The sequence below is a fragment of the Doryrhamphus excisus genome, linkage group LG16 (assembly GCF_037039965.1).
Source record: "Doryrhamphus excisus strain RoL-2023G ecotype Guam linkage group LG16, RoL_Dexc_Guam_v1.1, whole genome shotgun sequence".
Classification (NCBI taxonomy): domain Eukaryota; kingdom Metazoa; phylum Chordata; class Actinopteri; order Syngnathiformes; family Syngnathidae; genus Doryrhamphus; species Doryrhamphus excisus.
Window position 1 is genome coordinate 2,261,776 of NC_136372.1, and position 18,191 is coordinate 2,279,966.

The 18,191-nt window shown below is 44.5% G+C and overlaps 4 protein-coding genes across 6 annotated transcripts; 3 read left to right on the plus strand and 1 right to left on the minus strand.

The window, feature by feature from the left end:
- Window positions 1-1,553: 1,553 nt before the first annotated feature.
- Window positions 1,554-4,238, minus strand: nkiras2 (NFKB inhibitor interacting Ras-like 2). Of its 2 annotated transcripts, none has more exons than XM_058049061.2 (5): window positions 4,172-4,238; window positions 3,827-3,914; window positions 2,883-2,993; window positions 2,559-2,800; window positions 1,554-2,337 (listed from the first exon to the last, which is right to left on the minus strand). In XM_058049061.2, the coding sequence occupies exons 1-5, from the start codon at window positions 4,220-4,222 to the stop codon at window positions 2,095-2,097; spliced, it is 735 nt and encodes a 244-aa protein (XP_057905044.2). In that variant the 5' UTR covers window positions 4,223-4,238; the 3' UTR covers window positions 1,554-2,094. The 2 variants fall into 2 exon arrangements, with proteins under 2 accessions (XP_057905044.2, XP_057905045.2); XM_058049062.2 differs by having other exon boundaries at window positions 2,883-2,990; window positions 4,172-4,233.
- A 36-nt stretch (window positions 4,239-4,274) lies between these two features.
- dnajc7 (DnaJ (Hsp40) homolog, subfamily C, member 7) lies at window positions 4,275-9,723 on the plus strand. Its single transcript, XM_058049060.2, has 14 exons — window positions 4,275-4,434; window positions 5,535-5,623; window positions 5,695-5,819; window positions 5,891-6,004; window positions 6,126-6,200; window positions 6,265-6,383; window positions 6,485-6,638; window positions 6,704-6,868; window positions 7,404-7,495; window positions 7,573-7,646; window positions 7,708-7,854; window positions 7,927-8,079; window positions 8,181-8,243; window positions 8,812-9,723. The coding sequence occupies exons 1-14, from the start codon at window positions 4,361-4,363 to the stop codon at window positions 8,847-8,849; spliced, it is 1,482 nt and encodes a 493-aa protein (XP_057905043.2). The 5' UTR covers window positions 4,275-4,360; the 3' UTR covers window positions 8,850-9,723.
- A 735-nt stretch (window positions 9,724-10,458) lies between these two features.
- odad4 (outer dynein arm docking complex subunit 4) lies at window positions 10,459-13,012 on the plus strand. Its single transcript, XM_058049742.2, has 11 exons — window positions 10,459-10,584; window positions 10,663-10,794; window positions 10,866-11,019; window positions 11,122-11,189; window positions 11,280-11,385; window positions 11,602-11,826; window positions 11,961-12,168; window positions 12,234-12,320; window positions 12,446-12,642; window positions 12,710-12,810; window positions 12,878-13,012. The coding sequence occupies exons 1-11, from the start codon at window positions 10,459-10,461 to the stop codon at window positions 12,905-12,907; spliced, it is 1,434 nt and encodes a 477-aa protein (XP_057905725.2). The 3' UTR covers window positions 12,908-13,012.
- A 473-nt stretch (window positions 13,013-13,485) lies between these two features.
- On the plus strand, window positions 13,486-17,943 carry cnp (2'',3''-cyclic nucleotide 3'' phosphodiesterase). 2 transcript variants are annotated; one of them, XM_078797306.1, is made up of 5 exons: window positions 13,486-13,649; window positions 14,916-15,531; window positions 15,634-16,295; window positions 16,372-16,499; window positions 16,718-17,943. In XM_078797306.1, the coding sequence occupies exons 2-5, from the start codon at window positions 14,951-14,953 to the stop codon at window positions 17,153-17,155; spliced, it is 1,809 nt and encodes a 602-aa protein (XP_078653432.1). In that variant the 5' UTR covers window positions 13,486-13,649; window positions 14,916-14,950; the 3' UTR covers window positions 17,156-17,943. The 2 variants fall into 2 exon arrangements, with proteins under 2 accessions (XP_078653432.1, XP_057905172.2); XM_058049189.2 differs by having other exon boundaries at window positions 13,487-13,649; window positions 14,916-16,295.
- Window positions 17,944-18,191: the final 248 nt, after the last annotated feature.

Sequence of the window (18,191 nt, forward strand, 5' to 3'; positions counted from 1 at the left end):
AATAAAATATATAGAATAATATTATAAGCTTTAAGCTAATAAAGCTAAATAGGAATAAAACTCTTCTTTTCTCCTGGTTCACAATGGCAACAGATGACCAACAGATGAAACAATGGCGCAATCTAGACCAGACTGTAAAACCGAGCCAAAATGAACACTTTCTACTCCAGTGATACGCTGACCAAACGCTAACCCCACGATGGAATATTTAGACCTTACTTGTCTCATTCCTCTTATCTTAAAATGGGTTTGCGTGGGTTTTCTCCGTGTACTCCGGTTTCATCTCACGTGCCGAAAACATGCTAGCTTAATTGGCGACTCCAAACTTCCTTCAGGGTTGACGGAAAACGGCCAAAATGGCCATCTAATTTAAATCTAGTTACGTTAATTTAATTTGCAGTCATATAATCATGCCTTACAAACCTTGAAGACACAGTTATTAACACGTAGCCATGTTTTCTTTTATTTTACAAGAGCAGAGTAACAAATTAGGCTGGGATTTCTGCAGTCATGGCGCTGTTTTAGAAACAATTGTATATGTGTTATTTCAACAATGATTCGTGGTGGGTAATATGAAAATAAACCCTATAAACGTGATAATTAATCGTCATTTCGACATTGAATTCAAGTTTAGTTGTCGTTGGTGGCTGTTTAATACAACTTTCAGTACATCAAGATACGAAGCATTATCCCGCCAAAAAATGGCGTCGTGGCGTAAATGTTTGAGCTTGGGCTTCACTGCCGTACCATTGAGTTCGGGTAGACAGGGTCGCCATACTCATATTGATCTGCTCGGTCGCAGCCCACATTAAGGCACCGGGGCAACAGAGGCGAACTCTTCGCGGCAGCCAGGCTGTCCACGGCGTAAATTCGCGGTGCCTCCGCCGTGAAACTGAACACACGGCGGAGTGGGTGATCCCGAGCTTCGGAGTGTGAGAGATCTCGGACTTTTTTTTGGTGGATCGCAACCCCAGCGTCAAATTTGGATGCCTCCCGTCGTTTGAAAAAAGTCCGAGAAAAAAAAACAAACTATGAACGAGAGGCTCCTAGTATTTAGGGCTAGTTAAACCACTCCTGTGAAATGAGGCGCTCGGGGTGTTTATATAGCACCCTGTGGCGTCATTAGCATTCATTCACTCATTGGCTGTGTTTGAATTTGGGCGTGGTCTGTATGCTAAAAGTTCGTATTTGCATGCTGCATGACGTCATCATGTGTCCTTCTTCATTGAGTCTGAATTCAAACCAACCTTCGTTGTCCATCATACCTGTAATGGGGTGGTTTTGGTGACACTTTAAAGGGCAAAAGTCCCACGGTTATACGTTTTTTGTATACTGTATTGTTAAGAAACAAAGCAAATGTGCATTAGTAATGTTTCTACAACGACCTGCTCAGACGTCGTGCCTCCAATGTTTGTATACGAGCGCCCTCTGGTGGACAAACTACGTAACAGTACCTTTTGAGTGCCACTCAACTAGCAAAAATTTGTTTGATTTTTCATATTTCACCGCATTAGTGCCTCGTACATATATTACGTATGTATATGAAGATAATATTAAAGGAATTAGGCACATGTATTTTATTTTTGACTGTACATGCCACCAAATACTGGTTGAACAATTTAAAAGTAAGACATTTTATACAAGTTATAACAACAAACGCACATTCGACTTGACTTGAAGAGAAACAAGACTTGCTTCAATGTGGCCCCTGAATAAAGCTACACCATTTAGCAATGGTCTAGGAATAAGGCTAATTGTTACATTTGAAACTTTTTTTACCAGTCGATGACGCCTTGCAAACAAATGTAACAAATCTCCATGACAACCAGTGGTATATTTACTGGTATTTCTGGGCATCCATGCAGTTTACCTTGCTATATAGGACACAAGGGCAGCCATCTTGGATTACATGCAAATGCATTGATTCTATTATTGATGAAAACGATCATTATCTATGTGGAAAGTCATAGAAATCTAAATTTGGATGATGACATAATCCCAAGTGTGCTAGCAGAGCCTTGATGTGACATCTAATGCAAATCCAGTTCGTTGTACATAAATAAAAGAAATGGTAGGTATGAACGGACCCGCCGTTCAGCCGTCTGTCGGACCGCTGCCCTTGTTCTTGTTCCTGCTGAGAGGGAAGGTGGACTTGCTCTGCGGCTGCGTCATTTTGCTGGCCAGGTACACAAACGGCTCGATGAGCGTACGGCGGTCCGCCACCGACAGCTCCCACAGGCGCACCTTCTCGTTCTTGGCCCAGTTCTGCGCCATGTTGGCGTCCACCCTCCTCTCGTCCTGCTTGTCCAGCTTGTTGCCCAGAACCACGATGGTCACCTGCAGAGGAAAGTCATGTTCAAGCATTCATTTCATACTTTGGAATGGCAACGAAAAGTGGAAAAAGGATGAAAAAAGGACAATTCCTCAATCTGCACGTTTATCCAGATATGCATCAACGTTGAATTCCTTCTTCCTTGACCTGTGGACCCTTCAACCAAGTCTGTAGTTTGAGTATAATCATACTAACTAATGAATAACATCAGGGTTACTATCATTACCTCCTTTTTGTCTCTGTGCCGGTCGATGTCCTTCTTGAGGGCCTCCATGCGCTTGAAGGACTCCTTGCTGTCGATGCTGTAGACCAGCACAAATCCATCGGCAAAGCTGTAGTAGTGGCGAGGGAACTCCATGCCATCGCGGAGCCCGCGGGTGTCATAAAAGCGCACCTGCTCCCTTGTGCCACGGTCCGTTTCGATGGAGCCGATGTAAATGTCCTCCAGGGTCTCCATGGGCTCCGAACCTGATGGGAGGATCAGCAACACCGGATTGCATTACAACCGCACAGGAATCATCGATTGGGGTGTAGAGTAAATAATGCATACCTGCAACATGGTTGGCGTAGAGTAGTTGCTCCAGGACGGCTGTTTTACCGACTGCGGCCTGGCCACACACCACCACTTTGCAGCTTTTGCCCATGGTGATGCTTCTCTCTGCTTTCACACAAAACAAACAAATAGTATGGGGGTTATGCTGCACTGCTTGCTTTGTTAGCTAGCGTCATCTGCGGTATATGGATCAACAAAGCCAGGCTTTGTGCTGGAGATGCAGCGCAACAAGACCTAAGTCCCCCACACTCGTTATTATATTAACTATACCCTACTAGTCTTTTCATTCGTCAATGCTCAACATTGCACAGTTTTCCCAAATGACATTTATTCATTAAAAATATGAGCGTCTTCTTTAATCTTTGAAACATGTCTATACTGTATTTTCATATTTTACTGCACTGGTGGTGACCACTAGATGGCGGTGTTGGCGTGTTTTGTGGCGACCTTTTCCACTGACATTTTTTTCCCTTTTTCTTAGATTAAATAAGTATTTTGTTGCTTCAGAGCAAATATTGTAATATGAGACGAATATATGAGAAGAACGTATACGTCAGCTAAATATTTAATTGCATTTTATTGCCTGAGTTTAGAGAATCGAATGCTAGCGAATCAGTGTGCTCTCAAAGTAGCCACTCTCTTCGTAGTGTTACTCAAATTATTTATTACTATTTATTATCTCCCACTTCCACCGGTTTCTCAATGAATGGTGACACCGAATGTCCGAATGAATCGTGTTCACATTTGTATTAGCGTTAGAAAAGGTTTACTAGCTCGGTCACAACAACAAACTAGCTTAGCATTAGCTTTCGACGAGCAAATGGCTAATGTCGTGAATAACAAACAACACCATCAAGAGCGTTTTTAAGCATAAAGTCACATGTCCTAGCCGGTGTCATACACGTATATTCTATTCAAAAATGTAATATATATTCCGTTACCTGCACTGCGCTGCTGTTTTCCTGCTACCCCGGAAGCCGGAAGTGGGCGTTGCGATGACGTCACGACGTCATACTCTTTCATTGGACTCTGTATAATTTCACAATACAATACTTACTATACTAAAGCTTTGTAGTTTGCAACTCTGACTGATTATTATCATATATAAAATCCGATTCATTATTTTATAGATACAGATCATTTATTTACAAAATATGATCTACACTTATTAAGACAAATATAATACAAAATATAAGGCAAACCAAACTATACAAACCCTCGGCGTGATACAAGTAAAATGTCATTGATTATTCTAAAAAATCGGACATAATTCGATCAACACTTACATCAACATTCCCATCGCCTTCTACAGTTTTATTTGATACACAACGGCTCATGTGTTTTGCTTTGCAAGTTTATCCGCTGCTGCGCTGAAATATGATTTTGACTTTAACCTGACGAGGGGGATAACTTCCTGTTTATGGTGACGTCACGACTGCAGCATCTCGCCCCGCCCCCTCCACGGTCAAGGCAAAATGGCGACGGAGCATTGCGATGCCATGAACATGGACCCTGACATAGAACTGCTCAGCGACGAGGAACTGGAACGGTAGGACACGCTGTCAGCAGCATAAACAGAACCTGGGATAATTATGTTACTGATATTCTAAACATGGACTCCTCTTCTTTGTTCTCCCATGTTGTCACGTAGCTACCAAAGCTAACTAGCGTGATATGGCTATGTCCTATTTGGCTACATTGAATGCTAGCTTGCTGTGCTTGACAACAATGTGCGAAAGGTTGCCATGGCTTTTCCCCCCTTTCGAATAATGCCTTGTGGAGTATCCCATTCTCGAAACTTCGTAAGTTGACGCACAACAATGACATGCTTGCTATTAAAAAAAAAAGTCCTGGCGGTTGTCCTCTGCCACAGCGTGGATGGTGTCATATGTTCCTGGCCGAGCTGGAGAGGACTGCTCCGTGTTGGTTTGGACACATTTGGCTCTTTCTATGTTTAGCCAAGCTCTCATACTTACACTGTGTCGCTCACATTTCTCAGCTTAACACCTGTAGGTTTCCATTTACACTACTTCTGTATAGCTTAAATAAAAACTCCCCTTAAGTCCACTCTGTGGTACATTATAGTCCTGTATTTATCTAAAACATTATTAGACACACAGTAAGTCCTGCACTTGATGAATGGCAACATGAGACAAATATGGTATGTACTTCCGTTTTGAGGAACCCTATGACCTTATTCGTCAAAGGCTTGATGTAACTGCAGTTCGTTGATTTAGCCACTAGGTGGCGCATCTGCAGCCTACCTAGTGGTAGCACCTGAACGTGTTCATTGGATGACCGTCAAGCCATTGCTTCTTGACAGTTATATATGATAACTGCCACAATGCTAATGTGATTTTTGCGGAAATCGGCCGAAAATGAAGTCAAGAATCCAATAGCACTGTAAGGATGTTTATTGATTATTAATTCCCCTTCATGGCAATCATTATCGATCACATGACTCTAATCTGTGGACAATCGGCATACATTCAGGGTGGGTAATACTGTAATGTTTGTATTAATATGCTGATTCCGATATTTACTTCAATTAATTTGACTTTAATTAGAATTTAGTTCCACTTTTTGTCTGTCAGGGGGCCAAGTGGGAGCGGTTTTATGAATAAAAAGTGTCTGTCCGCTGTCACACAGGGAGGCAGATGGCTACAAAGAGCAAGGCAACGCGTACTACATCCAGAAGGATTACACCGAAGCCTTCAATTATTACACCAAGGCCATCGGTAGTTAAGATTGATTATGTCCCGCCCATCAGTGCCGTATTTTTTGATAAGCTTGTCTTTGATTCACGCAGACATGTGTCCAAAGAACGCAAGTTACTACGGAAACCGTGCAGCCACTTTGATGATGCTGTGTCGGTACCGCGAAGCTCTGGAGGATTCCCAGCAAGCAGTGCGGCTGGATAACGCCTTCATGAAGGTGCTCCATCATCGTTACGTGGCTGGATGGTCATGTGACCGTGACATGTGTTGCAACTGTTTTGCCCTCAGGGCCACCTGCGAGAGGGGAAGTGCCACTTGTCCCTCGGCAACGCCATGGCGGCCACTCGCTGTTTCCAGAGAGTTCTGGAACTGGAGCCGGACAACAGCCAAGCCCAACAGGAGGTGAACTATGTTTTTGTTTCACTTCTAATGTTATAACATGTAGCGATTCAGTGGTCCTTGAAGGCACCACAGTTATGTTCATTTTTTTCATGAACTAAAGTGTATCCAATTTCTTTTGCAGCTGAAGAGCGCCGACTCCATTTTGGAGTACGAACGAATGGCGGAGATCGGGTTCGACAAAAGAGACTACCGCATGGTAAGCGCCACGGTGAGGGACTGTGACATCGTCTTCATCACCACCGACAATGTTGTGTCTCCAGGTGGTCTTCTGCATGGACCGAGCCCTGGAGTCGGCCTCCGCCTGCCATCGCTTCAAGATACTGAAGGCGGAGTGCTTAGCCCTGCTGGGACGCTACCCCGAGGCGCAGTCCGTGGCCAGGTGTGTTTGCACCAGACCAGGACCACATAAGCTCCACGTCTTAAACATGGATCATGAAAAACAGTAGAAATGATGACATTGATTTCCATCCATGTTCTCAGTGATATTCTACGAATGGACTCGACCAACGCCGACGCCATGTACGTGCGCGGTCTGTGTCTGTACTATGAGGACTGCATTGACAAAGCGGTCCAGTTCTTCGTCCAGGCCCTGCGAATGGCTCCGGACCACGAAAAAGCCAGGCTGGCTTGCAGAGTCAGTATGAACACTCGCATGTGTTCCTCACTTTGGAGCTTTCTAACACTTTTCTTTGCTGCTAGAACGCCAAAGCGCTGAAAGCCAAGAAGGAGGAAGGTAACAAGGCTTTCAAGGAGGGAAGCTTTGACGCGGCCTACGACCTGTACTCGGAGGCGCTCACAATAGACCCCAACAACATCAAAACCAACGCAAAGCTGTACTGTAACAGAGCCACTGTTGGCTCCAAGGTACCGTCTATTACAATCTAATTTTCTTCCCCATTTAATTTTACCTGTTTAATTATATTCCTAAAAATAAAATAAAAAAAAACTGGCAGCCACAACTGGCCCCCAGGCCATACTTTAGTCCCTCTATTTTATCCACAATGCACACTCATGTTGTGAATTTTTTTGTGCAGTGATGGCATCCAGCCACTAGAGGCGCTGTTTCCTCATATGCTTCCTGCACCAAGTTGATGCATGATATGGATAAAACAATACAGTATATATGAATAATATGTATACAGGTATGTCATATAGAACCAAAATAAATTATTAAAAAAAAAATGTAATCATTATTTAATTATTATTAATATATAATTATTTAAAAAATAAAAAAAGAAAGCGTTAAGTATGGTCATGAATAAATGGTACAACAGCTACATAAAGCAGGTAGAAAATACGAGTTGCATGCACGATGCCATTTAATGTACCATTTTAATCTCCTTCTCCGTGTGTGTGTGTGTGTGTGTGTGTGTATGCGTGTGTGTGTGTGCCCTCGCAGCTGAAGAAAGTAGAGCAGGCCATTGAAGACTGCACAAAGGCCATAAAACTGGATGAGACCTACATTAAGGCCTATCTACGACGAGCGCAGTGGTAGGAAATAACGTGGCTGCGTCGCGCTGACGTCGTCATAGTAACGTCCTCTCCGTGTGTGTGCATCATTCCTGCAGCTACTTGGACACTGAGCAGTACGAAGACGCGGTCCGGGACTACGATAAGGTTTATCAGACAGAGAAGACCAAAGGTAAGAAGCAGGCTGTTTAAGACCACCCCCACCCCCGCTGATGGTTCCTGTGCTCTGGTAGAACACAAACAGCTTCTGAAGAACGCTCAGCTGGAGCTGAAGAAGAGCAAGAGGAAAGACTACTACAAGGTGCTCGGCGTGGACAAGAACGCCACCGAGGACGAGATCAAGAAGGCGTACCGCAAACGGGCGCTCCTGCATCATCCAGGTGCGTAGAGACGGCCTGGTGGTTTTTACCGCGCTCGCCCCGAGTGTGACCGCCACTTCCTGTTTACGTCAGATCGCCACAGCGGCGCCAGCGCCGAGGTGCAGAAGGAGGAGGAGAAGAAGTTCAAGGAGGTCGGCGAGGCCTTCAGCGTGCTGTCAGACCCCAAGAAGAAGTCCCGCTACGATAGCGGTCAGGACCTGGAGGATGACGGCATGAACATGGGTGGTAAACACGGGGGCGGGGCTTAGACGACCACACGCCAATCTCATGACCCACCCGCCCTCACAGAAAGTCCTCACGCATTTTTTGTTTTTGTCTCTCAACAGATTTCGATGCCAACAACATTTTCAAGGCCTTCTTTGGCGGCCCGGGAGGTTTCAGTTTTGAAGGTAATAACTTTATTTTCTCGTTTTGTATCAATAACACTGAAGGATGGTATAGGATGTGGTCAATTTTCAAAATAAAACACCCATCCTTTTCCCAGTCTTACTGTGTCTTCATCAGTTTAAAGTGGGCAGTCACGAGCAGGCGTGTTTTCTATCAATAACTCTGAAGGATGGCATAGAATGTTGTAAATGTTCAAAATAAAACACCCAGCTTTTCTCTTTTGTTGTGTTGCAATTTTCAATATAAAAGTTCATCTTTTTTAAGCGAATAACGTTGAATCGTGTTTTGCTTTAGATTTATTTCAGGTTAGTAACAATAACTCGGGATGGAATGATGACAGAATCAGGCCACATTTCAAAATAAAACACCCTGGCTTTACTTCCAGTCGATTTGACTTAAAAAAAAAATAACATTTTATTATGGAGGTTTATTTTTAATACAGTAAGAGTAAGTCCAAACTAGAATTGTGTCACATTTCAAAATAAAAGCCCGAGCCGTCCTCCTAATAGTGTAATAATGGTACCACTACATTTTATTTTGAGAGAACTAAAGTGACTTTTTTTGTTTCAGCGTCCGGACCCGGGAACTTCTTCTTCCAGTTCGGTTAGATGTGAGGATTTTCCTCGTCACCCGTCACAACATCAGGACGTCAACGCCAACCCCCTCCCCCGAGCCCACCATCTGTATTCCAGTGCGATGCAGATTCTCGTCTATGCCATTGACTCGATGCAACCCGACAACCGCACGCACGCACGCAGCAACTATTTTACGTGGAGTCCGGGACGGGGCCCACGCTGCGCCTGTAGATGTATTTTATCTTCTCATGGTGTGGTGCAGCTACTCTTTTAAGGGGTGGGGGGCGGGGGGGGGGGGGAGATAAGCTGCGGCAAAGCAACGGGTTAAAACGCTGCATGAAATCTGCAAGCAGGCGCCCTCTCGTAACCCTTCTTCCTCATAGGGACCGTCGCTGCAGACGGCGCCCCCGCCGCCCGTGTGAGCCTCGATGTGTGTTTGAAGTCACAGCATCCGGACGCAAAGGGAAAAAAAATGCCGGCGGATCCCCCCCCCACCCACTTTCTTCTTGTGGTCACACGTTTTTATATTTGACGTTGCCATCCACAAATTGCTGCATTGCACATTTGACTGGAATGTAACATAATGAATACGTGATTTTTTTTTTTTCATCCCATTATTTTCATGTGTATTTATTGTTGTTTTTGCCGCCATTGTGGATGGACAACACCACTGATAGCTTCTTATTCACACAAATAGTAGGACAATAACGTTGTTTTCCACCTGGCTGCTTCTAACATTACAATCCAACACAATGAAGGGGTTGAATGGGGGCACGTAAACAATCCAGTTGTGTTACAATGGTTGGAGGGGCGTGTATATAGGGCGTCCTCACCTTTACTCTCATTGTCATTCAGGTGAAACCTTTTTGTTTTTACCAGCCGTGTCAATAAAGGAGATCTAATTGCAGCCAATTTCGTAAACTGCGCCTACACTTTTTAGGTTTTTTTTCTGATTAAAAAAAATGATAAAATATATGTACTACAAATATTTATGTTTACATTAGCCATTTTGAACATTGTCAGATTAAACAATATTACAGCATATCACATAATTTATGTATTATATGTAAGTGATGTGCAATTATGAGGTATTGATTATTACTATTGAGATAATAGATGCAGTTTTTTTTACTCTGATTTTAATTGCAAATTACTGCATAATATATACAAAACTGAAAAAAATTATATTAAAAAAAATTTAATATTGATGTTTAAATTATCAAAGTTTTATTGTAAATGTAATTTTTTTCATATTTATTTACTCTGTTGTGCTCAAAATTATATTTTTCTTACAATTCAATCATATTTAATATTGATGTCGTTTAAATTATCAAAGTTTTGTTGTAAATGTAATTCTTTTTTCATATTTATTTACTCTATAACTATAATATATAGTTAATATAGTATGAGTTATATACTATAACTAATACTAATAACTTTTAATTACCACGAGTTGTAATAATGTGGACTTACTGTATTATGGTGAATGACTTTGTATTTCTGCATTTTGAACACAAGGGGGTGCTGTTGCCGCTGTTTGTTAGTGTGGTTGCTAAGTTACCGACTTTTAGAAGAGCGCCTCCTCAGCGTATTTCCTGGCAGCTTTTTAAAATCAATTTAAAGCAACCTCGGTTGTGAAAAAATGTCCGAAACTAGTTCCGAGTACAAAACCCAGAAGCCAAAGGCTGTTTTCTCCACTTTAGTGGCGGATGGTGACTGGCTGTTCCTGAAGGGAGAGTGTGAGAAGGCCGCGGAGAGCTACACCACAGTGAGTCCAACACTGTGGCTACACTGGCATGTATACTGGTTCATTTATCATGTTTGGGTTTGTTTGTTTTTTGGAAAGGCTCTCACGATAAAGCCCGATGACAAGAACTGCTTTGTGGGTCGCTCCAAGTGCTATCTGAAGATGGGTTATTATGACAAAGCTTTGAAGGACGCTGAGGCTTCACTCCAAGAAGACAAGACCTTTTTTGAAGTGAGCATTATTATTAGTATCATGATTATTACCATGAATGGAAACGGCTAATATGTTAGCGTTATGTTTAGGGCTTGTACCAGAAGGCCGAAGCATTATACTGCATGGGGGAGTTTGAGTTTGCGCTGGTCTTTTATCACCAAGGCCTGAAGCTGCGCCCCCAAATCCAGGAGTTCCAACTGGGCATCCAGAAAGCACAGGAGGCCATCGAGAACTCAGTCAGTGGTGAGTGAAGTAAACGTGGCCTTTATGGAACTTCTGGGGAAAGGAAATTTTCCCAAAAATCTTCCCATAATGTCTTCCTCGGTCTTGAACGTGTCCCCTCAGTCCCTGCCCGCATCATCAAACACAAGCTTATTCATGGAGACGCATCGAAACTCCAAAAAGATGAAGATGTAAGTGTTTGGGCTCATATGTACATTTCCTACATATTTATTAATATATCCAATAATTAATAAATACACATGCTGCTTATGCCTGTTTAGCATTCAAAGAAACCTCAAATCTCCAAAATGGGGAAGACAAGCAAAAAATATCTTGGCGAATTCTACGAGGACAGGAAATACTTGGAGCACCTGCTGAAGGATGGAGGTACGGCATATGTCCGCTTGTTGCTAGGCAGACTTTGTGTCCATTAAAATTCCATATACGTGGAAAAAAAAAGGCCATGGAGAGTCGGTCAGGACACATTATAAGACATGTTGCTTTATTTGGCTTTACAATGACAAAAATGACTTTTTTCAAATGACCTTCAAATGTCCTTTGTGGGTTTTTATCATGTTCTAAAGCGTGCATTATGATGTCCAGATTTGGTGAAAGGGAGAACGAGGAGCAGAGAACAACTGCAGGATGTCATCCAGAGCTCCCTCGCCTACTTGGACGACTGCGCCGAGTTCTGGAACCAGCAGAAGCCCAGCGGTTCTGCGGGGAAAGACGCCCGGCTCCTGCAGAAGAAGCGGGGCAAGAGCCACCCTCGAGCCCCCCCGCAGCCTGCACACTTTCTTCTGAAGAGTCTGGAGGACATTCATGCAGGTAAGGTACGAGGATGGGCTTTTTTCTCTGTTCCGGCTCTGGCATTACCAATTTGTTTGTGGTTGCGGGTTGAAGTCCCAGGCCTGGACTGTGCATACTGTTTGACCTTCACGGTAAAAGTCATCTGTTTCCAGATTTGGCATCAGGAAAGACCAAAAGGGGTCTGAAGAAAGCTCGGGAGGTCTTGCAAACGGTGCAGGCATGGTCGGAGAAGAACATGCCGGATAAAGACGAGGTTCTGGGAAGCCTGCACAGCTGCGTGGGGAGTGCTCTGGCGGACTTGGGAGACACGGACAAAGCGCTGGAACACCACCAGAAAGATTTGGACTTGGCTGAGAAGTGGTAAGGAGATGTTGCAGGAGATGTTCTCCAAGAGATGTTTTCAAGATGGCTTTCTCCACGTGCAGTAAACTTCCTCATGCAAGATCCCGAGCTCTGGAGCACCTGGGAAACATCTACACCACCATGGGGAGCTTCACTAAGGCTATACAGTGGTAAGGAACACTTTGTGGAAGGTTCCAGATCTCTGAGGTGCTTTTTCTTTGGCTTAGCGCCCATGTTTAAGCCCTCATGCAAGCTAACTATTGATATTACCATCATGTTCTTGTCTCATCCAAAGCTGGGAGAAGAAGATACCGTTGGTCCAAGACGGCTTTGAGAAGGCGTGGCTGTTCCACGAGATGGGCCGCTGTCACCTGGAGCTCCACGCCCACGAGGAGGCCCGGGACTTCGGCCTGCGTTCGCTTGCGGCGGCCGAAGAAAGCGGCGATGGAAAATGGCAGCTCAATGCTCACGTTTTGGTGGCCCAATCAGAAGGTAGAAGCTCGCTGAAGTCTAGCGTTTCGCTGTACAGACGTGGAAGTTATAATATTGTCTCATAAAGGAAAACTCGGGAATTTTGAGTCGTGCGTGTCACACTACCAGCGAGCTTTGACGCACGCCAAGCTGCAAGAAGATGCCGCCGCCATGGCCGCCATTCAAAAGGTTCCTTTTCTATTTGTCGGCATTAATTCTATTTGCACTATTTCTAATATTTATCATATTTTAACAGGCTATTGATGAAACAAAGCAGCACCTGTGAAGATGAAGACATTCATTATGACTAATTTTGCTTATTTCTGGAAGTGGAAAATATATACTCATTACTGGTAGTAGGACAACCCCAACCATTCCCCAGTCTTCATATTCCAGCTATTCCTACTTCCTGGGTTTAAATGTTATCATTTGCTAATCAGAAGGGGAAAACAATTTGTCAATTGATAGATATCATATTACAAATATGTTAAAATGCCTGAAAAATGTAAGTATAATAATTAATCATACATCCACCCCGCTTTTAGCCTTGTTTTAGCTATGAATGAATGTATGGATAATGCATCTTTTACTCTGTTTTTATTCAACTTTATTTTTATTTCATTTTCTCTACTGTAAAGCGTCTTTGAGTACTCTGAAAAGCGCTATACAGATAAAATGTATTATTATTATTATTATAAATATTACAATGCAATACAATACAGACACTAAAGTGACACACACAACTCAAATGACAGATTTTGGGGAAAACTTACGTAGTATTATGATTATGACCATTACCATTACTATTGTTACTACTAATTCTTTTAATTTTTAAATAAGAAACCCCAGTTTCCGTTTCCGCACCACACTTCCTGTCTGCGAAGGGCGTGGCTCTAGCCCCGCCCATTTGCGCGTCCCCGGCGGTTTCGTGCAAGCCTAGAAGAGTGGCGCGAGGCTGTGCATGTGCCAGGTTAGCTTGTCATTGTACGCCCGCGAAGGAGCGCGTGGTCGGCCACACTGCTGGGAAGGTAAGCTGGCATCAGCAAACGCGCGCACACAAACCCACAAAAACACTTCTAATGTCGTCTTTTTCTTCTCATTTGTGCTACTTTTTACTCCCGAAAGCGCACAAAATAGTCCAAATAGTGACTGTGACTTGTGTTCCGTCACAAAGAAGCACATTTTTTAATAAGACTTCAGTATGCTAATTGTTTGTGTGCGCCATGCTAGCACCAAGCCTCGCTTTAGACAACTAAGCAGTTTAACAATAACATATGTAGCTTTCAGCTGTCTCTATCGGCTTAAACACTCCACGCTGGTAGATAATAGTTACATTTTCCCCTGCGTCATCCACACAACAGCTGCTGGCACCGATATGGCAACTTTGTTTGCTTTCGTTTCGCGTTTGGTAGCAATTGTAATATAATGTGTGTGTGTGTGTGGGGGGGGTGAGGGTGTGTTTGCGCGTGCGTGCAGAATTATTAACTTTCATGTGGTTGTTTTGTTCAAGAAGCTTCCCCTTTCAGTCTCATGACACGACACGCTCGAACATCTGGTAAATGAAGCGCAAATCTGGCAGCAAAAGAAGAAGAAGGAATAGAAATGATTTGCACCAACCGTCCCGATAGAGGGCGCTGTGCTGTGGGTGACACCATATGCCCGCTTCTTTCATAGCAGGATGCCCCATTTTTTTCTCTCCAACTGCCCTTTGTCTGCGTTTGCTGGCACTGCGTGGCACAATTAATGCTGCCATATGCTTCTATTGTCTCCTCTCTTTTAATCGGCATTGTTGATGTGTACACAATTCTAGTAACACTTAAACAATGTTAATAAATCTACTCCATTATGCATGAGTGACAACACATGATAAGAATGCTAACTTTTGAAATTGGTAACATTTTTTAACGTTCCAATAATCGAATATACATGGTCACATTATATACAGTTAATCTGCTGTAATTGTTTTAAATTTTGCTTTCAATTGAATGACGTGGTCAAAAAGGTATTAATTTAATGTCTATTTAAAAATATTTTTATTGATCACTAATTTTTACTGCTGTTTTTTGCCACATATATTAAATACTTCTCAGTATGATGGTACAGACGTACTACAAACCTGTTAAATTAATACCAATCAAAACTAATCTGTAGTTTTTTTTTATTTTACTTTTTTCACTAATCTCATATTTGCTCGTTAGCAAGTGCAGGTGTACCCAATGTTCATTGAGTGTAAAGTTGAAGTAATGTAATTGATGTAATTGGTAAAACTTGTTGACATTTCTGCAATACGTTAGGTACATGTTGAAGTTGTGACCCTCCAAGCCCAAGCATGGATCCTGAAAATAACGGCGAGGTTGTAGCCGTGTTGGAGAGTCCGCAACAGCAGGAAGAGGAGACGACCTTGGCCGCGGCGGCAGAAAAGGAGGTGGAGACGCAGCCGGACGTTTGCACAGAACCTGAGAATCCAGCAGCTGCAGCCGAAGAGGAGCAGGTGGTGAACGGTGGCGGCCATGATGAAGCACATGGTGCTGCGGTGACAGGAACCGAGTCTGAGGAGAAGGTGGAAACTGAAGTTGAGCAAAGCTCTCCCCAACCTGAAGCAGAGACGGCGCCCGTTGTGGTGCCGGTAGAACCGATTCCAGCACCAGAGAAGAGCCCGGAGCCTGACCCCGATCCAGAGGACTTGCCAGAGTTGATTCCAGAAGCGGATGTAACGGAGAAAGCAACACAGGAAGTGCCTGGACAGGAACAGGAGCCGCAAGCCGAACCGCAGCCTGCCAATCTGGAGGAGAAGACGCAAGAACAAGTGAAGGTAGTTACGGAGGCTGTGGCAGCAGAAGTTAGCAAGGAGGTTCTACCAGAAGATGGCGGTGAGCCTGCAAAGGAAGAGCTTGGCAAGACAACGGAAGTGTCTGCTGAAAAAACGTCTCAAGTTGTGGTGCAGGAGGTGGAGAAATCTGCTGAAGCGGCGCCACCTGCAGAGCCCCAGAAGGAAACTGAGCCAGAAAAAAGTGCAGAGTCAGCGGTTCCAAAAGAAGCTGAGTCGAGCGACACTGTACCTGAAAACGAGGCGCCGGCCCCCGCTGCAGGATCCCTGTCGTTTGCACTCCTGGAACATGAGAAGACCAAAGATGCTCTGCAGAACTCTCGCACCCTCGTTGTCCTCAGAGGTCTCCCCGGAAGCGGGAAAAGCTTCCTGGCTCGTGCCGTGGCCGACGCCTACAAGGACCGCTGCTCAGTCTTCCACGCTGACGACTATGGAGTCAAACCGGAGAACCAGGACTCCAACACGGAGGGACACAAGGCCCTGGACGCGGCCGTGGTGGCCTGCTGCGCCGAACCCTCGGTGCTCATCGTGGTGGACGACACCAACCACACCCAGGACCGGCTGGCCCGTCTGGGCGAGCTGGCCAGGGAGAACCGGCTGGTCGTGGTCTTCCTGGAGCCGCGCACCGAATGGAGCAAAGACGCCACCCGGCTCGTCAAAATGACCTCACGCAAACTCAAGCCGGCGCAGATCACATCCATGAAGCGCCACCTGGAGGAGGTGCCCCTTCCTCTCTACTTTGGCTGGTTTCTGCTGCCTCCTGTGCAGGATCAGCTCAGGTCCACAAACGCAGACTTCCTGAAGGCACTGAACGCTCTGGACGCATTCAAGGAACGCATTGCGGACTGTGAGTGGCCTTTTTTTAAATTGTCTCTCCCATGTTGGTCTTGGAGTTTTGATGCAACTTACTTTTTGCTTTGCAGTTTCTGAGAATGAAAACAAGGAGGTGGATCTGACGCAGCACTTCAAAGCCAAAGGAAGCCTCCATTGTACCACCAAATTCTCTAATTATGGCAAGGCAACCGGCGCCAAAGAATATGCAGCCAAACCAGTAAGGCGCCATTGTTGGCTTGCTTGTAAACATGTTGATTACCGTACATGAGCTGCAGCTCAACCTTTTTTAAGTTTTCTCGTATGAGATCATGTAAAACGAACAAAAATGCCAAAGTTCACGTCACTTTGAGGTTCCTCTGTTCATAAGTATTCTCAAAGGTCACTTTTTTAATCTAAAGTAGATGTTTATCGTGTATTTGCTTGTTTTCTATCCAGGCTGTAAGAGAATCGTATGGTTCTGTCTTCGACCTATCCCTGACCGCCCTCTTCGTCACGCCACGCACCGTTGGCGCCCGAGTGAGCCTCACGGAGGAGCAGCTTGAGCTGTGGCCATCCGATGCCGAAAAGGAGGCGGAGTCCTTGCCCGTGGGGAGTCGTGCCCACATCACTCTCGGCTGCGCTCAGGGCATCGAGCCGGTCCAAACGGGTCTGGACCTCCTGGAGATCCTGGCTTTGCAGCAGGAAGGCCAACAGGGGGAACCAGTCGCTGACATGGATCTGGGCCCGCTGCGCTTCTACGGCGATGGGAGGTGGATGCTGGAGTTCAAGGAGCCCATGTGTACACCGGCGTTGTTCTCCAGCTTCTACAAGCGCGACGGGCCTGAAGGCGGGCAGAGCAAAAAGGAGTCCAAGAAGAAGTGCACCATCTTGTAAATGGCTGCCAGGAAAAGGATGGCTGGTTAGTTTTCAGTTTAGTGCAGCGATGAGATGTTCACATATAGCTACTCACAATCTTCAAGATGTGTGCCTTTTTTGTTTTTGTTTGCACCAGCACCCAAAATGCCTTCTACGTAGTTAGTATAGTATCTGCCTACACATATCGGTGGCAGTTTCAGGACCTGTTTTGGGCTAGCTTCCTGGCTAATACACCCATTCCATACACGTCTGCTTCCCCAGCTGTGAGTGAAATCATGTCCTTCCATAGCATGCACCCCCCTGGTAGGACTTTCATCGTCTTACTCCATTGCTTCAAGTAGCTCACTTCACGTGTTGCCTTTTTGTCCTAGTTCAGACTAGCTGTCATTTCCCTGCAGCACGAGCAGGCGAGAAAGGGATTGTTTCCATAGTGAAAGGGCCAAAGCTTTCTGTTGTGTATTAGAGTGAATGTGCATTAGAGAGCCTTTCTTGACACGTTTGCACTGTGCATTGTTTGAAAGGGAGATCAATGAATTTGGCATTTTTTTTTGCTTTCAGACGCTCGCACTTAAAACGAACGCTGTGAATCCAAATCTTGTGAGCATTCGCAACCTCTGTGCTGTGCAAGACTGCAGCGTTGCTCTTTTTAGCCACTTTGAACAACGCTTCATGAATTTCCATTTCAAGTTTGCAACTTCTGGCTTGGTCTGGAAGGACAACTTTATGTAGCTCGTACGAACCACTATTTTTTTGCACTTGTTTTGTACACTTAATAAAAAAAAAAAAGAACATGATGCTCCAGAAATTGTGTTTTTTTGTCCGTCCTGTACTGACAAGACATGTTGGTTAATAATACTAAGTGTCGACTGCTGCATGTAGTAGCTTTGTCACAGGGTGTATTTAATTTCATGACCAGCAGGGGGCGACCACCACTACGTTAGTATGGATAGTTAACATATGTTACACACGTCAGTGCAGTTCAAACACGTTTTGCATTAAACAGCCATACTAGATGTGCATCAAAACACAAGAATAACATATAAGATATGTAATA